Source organism: Lindgomyces ingoldianus (assembly GCF_010093535.1).
Source record: "Lindgomyces ingoldianus strain ATCC 200398 unplaced genomic scaffold BDR25scaffold_27, whole genome shotgun sequence".
Lineage (NCBI taxonomy): Eukaryota > Fungi > Ascomycota > Dothideomycetes > Pleosporales > Lindgomycetaceae > Lindgomyces > Lindgomyces ingoldianus.
In genome coordinates this window covers 127,588-134,897 of record NW_022985188.1, presented here as the reverse complement: position 1 = coordinate 134,897, position 7,310 = coordinate 127,588, and the positions used below count along the sequence as shown (strand labels likewise).

The following is a 7,310-nucleotide window of genomic DNA, read 5'->3' as shown; positions in this document are numbered from 1 at the left end:
GGTCGCCCGGAACCTATCCGGAGAGTCCCTGTATCGGCTCTGACCCTGACTTGATTCTCATGAATCGTGTCCATCTCAGGTCGCCCGGAACCTATCCGAAGGGATCTCGTATCGGCTCCGACCCTGACTCGACCTGGCCCCGACTCTGCCCTGCCCCCTGCTGTACCCCTATTCCTTCATGTATTTAGTCGCACCTCGCCCCCGTAGCTAGCTCGGTAGTTTTCTGATATCCTTTCGTACAAGGCCTATAGGTGTCAATGGCATTCCCAGGTCCAGAGTCCCCACGCACTCCCATATGCCTCTGAGTGGATTCCCACCGCATTTGGACCCATTGTCTTGCCTGTGCCGTTACAAGCACCTAGTCACTTAGCAGCCTACACTATTAAGAAGCTTTACAAGAGGAACATTTATCCTATGCTCTAGCTAGCATATTTGCTAGATATAAATCTAATTAAGGCAGTGTAAAACAAAATAAAGGACTATATAAAGACTAATTACTTTAACCTTAAAAGAGAAAAGCAGCGTATGTATAATTAACTACATAAAATTGTACAAGAGGCATAGGATTTAATCTCTCTTAACCTCCTTAGGGAGCTTATTAATAGTATGCTAGCAAGATGCTAGGCAGTGATTAATGCTTAGAGCGGTCACACAAAGTACTAAAATTTGTATCTAATTAAGAACAGAACCGGGCTTATGTTATCTAAAAGCATGTGGCGAGTACCCCTGTAGTGCGCGGTCTATGTGCACTACTTATGCCTGATACCACAGTACAGCAGCTAAAGATGTCTGCTCTAGTGTTATTTTTACTAAAAGTGCACTTAATTTAGAAGTAATACTACGCTAACTTTTTAGCTTAATAGACTTAATAAGCATTAAGAACTTTTATTATTATAAAGTACTCTAATAACTAATAATTAGTATATACTAAAGTGCTTATTACTATAGATGTAAGCTTAGCTTTTTATTATTTAAATGTAGTAATAATTATAGTTAAATAGATTTTTATTATGTATTTTCTAATTTAGCTTTAAACTAGATAGGACTCTACTATAAAATAAAACCAAGCACTATTTTTATTAGCATATTTCTAAGATAGAACTCCTGCTACTACTTTATCTAACGCATTAGTTTTAATTTTAGTTTACAACATAAGGTTAAAATAGTAAAGTGTAAGTAAGCTTAGTAGCATAAACTTTAGCTTTTTAAAAGCTGTATTACTGTTACAGTCTACAATTAGACTACAGTCAAGTGCTGTAAAATTATGCAACAGTATAATAACTAATTGTAGAAGGCTCTGTTGCTTGCACCACAGATGTTACATAACTTAATTACCTAGGTCTGTCTAGAACAAGGACCTAAGTGGGATAAGTCTAATTAGTCCTTAGGCAAATGTTGCATGCAGTAATAGCAGCAACTGCAACAAGTGCAATGCTAAAACTGCGTGTAAAATAGAAGTATATAGTCTTAATCTTAGCTATTATTAGAAGGCTGTAATTAAAGTTTAGTCTTTTACAGACTAAGTAGTAGTAAGTAGTTTCTAAAGACACTTATACTATCTACAACTCTCTTATTATTTTAATTTAAGATTGTTTTCCCCTAGCTTAGCCTTTTAAGTGCAATAGATTCTGTATTTTCTTTGGCATTGACTGAGTAACTTTCACAATATGAAACTTCTAGGACGGACTAGAACTCATTGATCTTTATTAATACAGGTAGAGACACTCTCCCTAGAAAGCTAAAGCTAGACGACGAGTATGGAGATTTGATGGTATGGCGAATATGCGACGTATACAATCACTGACTTCTTTGAGTTTCTGAACAGATAGTCTTGATTACTAGGGAGAGTACGTTTTTCCTTGTTCCAGATATAAAAAGGTCTCTAAATGGCGGTGTAGGCCACAACTGAAAAGGACGATGTCGTCACGGATTGAAGATACATGGGCCCTGCAGAAAATTATTGACAAGAAGACCTTTTCTCCGTAGTATGGGTGAGCTACAGGCATAGGATACGAATGTGTGTGGACGCTGTGAAGAAACGTTGGGGATGGTTTATGAATGGAGATAAATGACGACGATTGAAATCCCTGGCATGAATCGCATATCGCCGTGAATCATTGAGACATTTGCTTCTTCGCCAAATGTAATATTCATTTTTTCTCCAGCTAAGATATATATACAGTTCTTAAAATCGTGCAAACGAGTGGCTACAAGAATATAAAGCGCCTAAACTGCCTCACTGACCGCAGCTTTTTTAAGTAAGATAAACGAGTGGATGTTTACGCAGATCATAAAACCAACGCGGGTCTGCGCTTAACAATCGCCCAGAATACATAAAGTGACTCTCCCGAGCTTGTTTCCTGAAGGTGAAGGTGAAGGGGTAACATATATTTATCAGTGACACTAAACCCCTAAGAAGTTCTTTCTTACGCTCAGGGAACTTTCTTTGTCACGAACCCACTCGGGGTACGGGAACCTTTCACAGTCGGAATAGATCCTGTTGGCGCAGGCCCGGTCGGCTTGGGCCCAGTGGGGGCAGGGCCAGAAGGTAGCACACCAGACGGAGGCGTACCAGATGGATGGGCAGGCGGTTTTCCAGTGGGTTCTAGGACACTTGGTGCTGGAGCATCAGAGACGGCTTTAGCTCCTGCAGCACCACTGGGAATCGGTCCAGTTGGCCTGGGACCAGATGGAGAGGGTCCGCTGGGAGCTCCGCTTGGAGGAGATCCGCTTGGATGAGGGCCGCTTGGATGAGCACCAGACGGGAGCCGCATCCCGCTTGGGGGAGGCCCGGTGGGCTTTGGGCCGCTGGGAGCAGGACCACTTGGGGGTGGAAGCGATGAAGCGGAGGGTTCTTGGCGTCTCTCAAGGCCGGTCGGACGAGGACCGCTAGGAGCGGGCCTAGAGGGGGGGCCGGAAGGCGGATGTCCGGTGGGAATTGGGCCAGCAGGCGTTCCCGATGGAGGAGGCCCACTAGGCGCAGGAATTGAGGGGAAGCCGGACGGAGGAAGGCCCGTTGGCCTTGGGCCACTTGGAGCAGGACCGCTCGGGGGTGGGAGAGATGATGCTGAAGATACTTGCCGTCTCATAGCACCAGTTGGTCGAGGACCGCTGGGCGCAGGACCCGAAGGCGCTCCAGAAGGCGGAGGGCCGCTGGGAGCTGGGCCAGAACGAAAGCCTGATGGTGGAGGGCCGTTAGGGGTACGCCCGGATGGAAAACCAGACGGCGGAGGGCCACTGGGGGCTGGACCGGAAGGAAGGCCAGAAGGTGGAGGCCCGGTCGGTGGGATGATGCTCTGGAGCGCAGATATAACTCCGCTTTGTTTTGCCGCTATGGCTCGTTTAATTGCACCCTGAGGAGGGCTGGGCTGTGGTGATGGCACTGGAGTGTTCTTTGGAGGAGGAGCGCTCAACGGGACGTTGGCAGGGGGTGCACCATTTCCCCTAGGCCTATTCTGGGCAGAAATGACACCAAGAAGTGAGGATGCCACCAGGGCGTAGGTAAAGTAAGGGAGGTGAACCATTTTGAAAAAAATATTTCAAGGAATGGATTGGAAGTACAGTGAAATGGTAGAAGCAGAAAGCGAAATGAAGCTGTGAAGAGAACAAGCGAAGATTGAATATGAAGATGTTGGTGCGATGTGAAGAACCTTTGTGCGTCTATCCTCAAGCGCTTTATACAAAGCTAGCCTGGGAGCGCTTACCGAAATTCATGGACGACACCTCTGAATGCAACGCGGTGAAGTCGACTCTCTCCCCATCACGACCCAAAATTCCAGGAACGCGCGGCTGCATTTGGCCAGAAAATTGCTACTCTCCAAAGACAACGCATAAAGCCTCCTCGGAGGCTCTGCGAGTGTTTCAAGGGCAATTAGCTACGTACCCTTTTACTCGACAGTTGTTTCACAACCTAGAACGGAATTTTCCAGTCGTGTGAAATTGACTACTGCCCTGCTTAGTGGCTGTGTTTCGTTTTGTGCAAGGTCTCCACAGCTTACGCGGCCAGGATCATGCAAACTTGAATATGAGGAGAGCTTCCCGTTCGAGGTCAGCCCGTTGCATTTTCTGGGTTACGCCACCGAAGATTCAATAAGATTGCTTTAATGCTAAAAATATGCTGTCGGGTGATTGGATCGGGTGCTTTCAAAGCGCTGTACGTTCGTAGCGGTATGCAAGCCTAATGATTACTATCATCGAGTCACTTTTCGATTTGTTAGAAGAAACTATCGACGTACTCGTGCATGCAAGAGGAAGAAGTACGCATACGATGACTTGACGTGAGGGAATAGATTGAGACTAACCAATGAGAGCCGCATTCGGGGGTCGAGGACTCGTCAGTTTCCTTTTCAACTTCGTTCCGAACTACCATAGGCCTGCGATTAACGCCGTTGGTTACATTAGTGGATCCTCTTCCGCAGCTCACATAACATGAATTCTTTCATGAACAGCCAGCGACGTCTCATATCTCTCCTTTACTCTCGGTGTTGAAGTATGGCAACCAAAACAATTCGTCTGGTTTACTATTCCCATCCGTATATTCCTTCTATGAAATCTTGAAAGCCCTCAAACATGTTTCCAAAAGCTGAATGAGCCGATTTGCGATGTTAGCCTGGGGCGAATTAAATGGGCATGAAGTGGGAGGTCTATTGATGTTGATGTGAGCGACTAAAGAACTGATTCGTTGTGTTGACCCTCCTAGGGATCAAGCTCGTTCTTTGGTCAGAATTCCGGTTGATGGAAACGCGCAATCCGACAAAAATTTAGACGGCAGCCCGTTTGCCGAACAATAGATTCCTGTTGATTCAAGGCATCTAGAGCTCGTGAACGCTACTCTGTTGATAAGCGATTCAACATTGAAAACAGTGTCGCCCTGAGGCATGAGGAAGGCCCTACAGCGCTCTAGCAGCGTACAAGATATCCGAGATGATCATAAAAGGGGTGTTGAACCTGACGATCGTTGTGCGAAAGATGTCGCGCCGGCGGCTGCGGGCGAGAGAATGATCCCCGCTGAGGGTGCCCTGACTGACTGACCTGAGATTACAATAGTACTTCTATGTTTAGGGACTTCTAGCCTGTTTTTGGAGTCACTCGCACCCAAAGTGCCAACCCCAAACCCTGAAACCCAGTCAGATCTTATTGCCTAGCTTCCGCGCCGCCCCATGCTTTCATTGCTTCCTGGATTCTAAAAGCCACAACGACTGAACGAGCCAAAAGTCTACCATATCTATACCGTAGATATATTGTCGATGCTTCCTCCGCCATGACTGCCTAGCTAGAGAATCGTCTTGTTTACACGCAGAGAGCCTCGCAACCGCATTCACTCGCCTTCCACCAACCTGCCGCCTTTGCTCGCACCCTATTATACATCACTGTACAGCCCCCCCTTACTGTTCTCATTTAATGCGGCTTCCTATTAGATTCGCTCGGTGTGGTCTGCTATGAGTCTGTCCTGTTAATCTGTAATCGATGTCACCATAGCAGCTATTGAATAGTTAGGTTCTCAATATAAACAAAAACCTAGCTAAAAACATTAGGAAACACTCATAATTACAGCAATTTCCTAAAAAAATACAAATAATAGATTTGTTATAAAAATATGTTCTATAAAGTATTAGCAAAAATTTACATTCTTTTAATATGTATAAAGTCTTTTAAAAATAATAAATAACTAAATAATATACTAGATAACTTTTAAAAGTTAATTTTATAGCTAACTTATAAAAGCTAGACAATAATAAAAAGTATGTAATTATTAAGTATATACTAAAGTTAAGTATATAAAAAATTTTCTCTTAGCTAGTAGCTATAGCTAATATAGCTAATTTTTTACACGCTAAGTATAATCTAGGCAATATTAGTATAAACTAGCCTAGTATGTGTATTAGGTGTTATTTAAAGCTTAAAATAAAGTTTAAGTATAACTATAACTATAAAAAAGCTTTTTATGAAAATTCTAAAGTAATTTAAAGCTAGGTATAGCATCTAGAATAATAACACATAGAACTTTAATAAAATAGGCTTTATAATAAGCTAGATATTTACTAACTATACTTATACCTAAAATTTTACTTTAAGCTTTAGATAACACTTTATAAACATACTAAACTAGTTTATGTAAATATAGCCTAGATTATGCTTAGCGCGTAAATAATTAGCTACATTAGCTATAGCTACTAGCTAAAGGGAAAATTCTTACATATATAGCTTAAGTATGTGCTTAATAATTACTTACTTTTTATTATTACCTAGCTTTTATAAGTTAGCTATAAAATTAGCTTATTAAGGTTATCTAGCATGTTTATTATTTATTATTTTTTAAAAGACTCTATATATAGCTATAGCATGTTGCTTTAAAAGTGTTATGTTTTATTTAAAAACCTAAAGTATAAACTATATCTAATATTCTTTTAGCATGTCTAAGTAGTGTTATTAGAAATGCATTAGTGTAAAAAGAGTAGTTTAGTAGGGTCTTAGTAAAAGTAAGAAACTTAGGTGTGTAAGCAACTTGCTTGTACAGTACGTTAGTAAATATTTAGCTTTTATAAAGTTTATTTTATTAAAGTTATATGTGTTATTATTCTAAATGCTATACTTAGCTTTAATATTTTTTTATAAAGCTAAAGTAGTGTTAAATTACTTTAAGATTCTTATAAAAAGCTTTTTTATAGTTATAGTTATACTTAAACTTTACTTTATAAATATATAAAGCTAATTTATGCTAACGTACTTCATAGGCGAGTTGCTTACACACCTAAGTTGCTTACTTTTGCTAAGACCCTACTACACTACCTTTTTTACACTAATGCATTCCTAATAACACTACTTAGATGTGTTAAAGAAACATTAAATGCAGCTTACACTTTAGACTTTTAAATAAAATGTAACACTTTTTAAGTAACATACTGCAGCTATCTATAAAGTTTTTTAAAAGATAATAAGTAACTAACATACTAGACAACCTTTTTAAGCTAATTATATAGCTAACTTATAAAAGCTAGATAATAATAAAAAGTAGGTAATTATTTAGCACATACTTAAGCTAGATGTGTAAGGATTTCCCCCCTAGCTAGTAGCTATAGCTAATATAGCTAATTCTTTACACACTAAGCATAATATAGGCTATGTTAGTATAAACTAGCTTAATATGTTTATTAAGCATTACTTAAAGCTTAAAGTAAAGTTTAAGTGTAAGTATAACTATAAAAAAGCTTTTTATAAAAATCTTATAGTAATTTAAAGCTAGTTTAACCTTATAAAGAATATTAAAGCTAAGTATAGCATTTAGGATAATAACATGTACAACTTTAATA

The 7,310-nt window shown here is 40.5% G+C and overlaps 2 protein-coding genes across 2 annotated transcripts; both read right to left on the bottom strand.

The window, feature by feature from the left end:
- Nucleotides 1-2,166: 2,166 nt before the first annotated feature.
- BDR25DRAFT_305261 (uncharacterized protein) lies at nucleotides 2,167-3,627 on the bottom strand. The gene has a single exon (XM_033690377.1). The coding sequence runs from the start codon at nucleotides 3,522-3,524 to the stop codon at nucleotides 2,433-2,435; it is 1,092 nt and encodes a 363-aa protein (XP_033544613.1). The 5' UTR covers nucleotides 3,525-3,627; the 3' UTR covers nucleotides 2,167-2,432.
- Nucleotides 3,628-4,827: 1,200 nt separating this feature from the next.
- BDR25DRAFT_358039 (uncharacterized protein) lies at nucleotides 4,828-5,367 on the bottom strand (the record flags this gene model as incomplete). The annotated part of the gene is made up of 5 exons (XM_033695880.1): nucleotides 4,828-4,870; nucleotides 4,912-5,018; nucleotides 5,066-5,140; nucleotides 5,194-5,249; nucleotides 5,313-5,367. 5 exons carry the CDS (start codon nucleotides 5,365-5,367, stop codon nucleotides 4,828-4,830), a joined length of 336 nt encoding a protein of 111 aa, XP_033544612.1.
- Between the last annotated feature and the right edge of the window lie 1,943 nt (nucleotides 5,368-7,310).

Bases quoted from the DNA above. Each gene is read 5' to 3' on its own strand.
- BDR25DRAFT_305261 (XM_033690377.1), bottom strand. From the start codon at position 3,524: ATGGTTCACCTCCCTTACTTTACCTACGCCCTGGTGGCATCCTCACTT.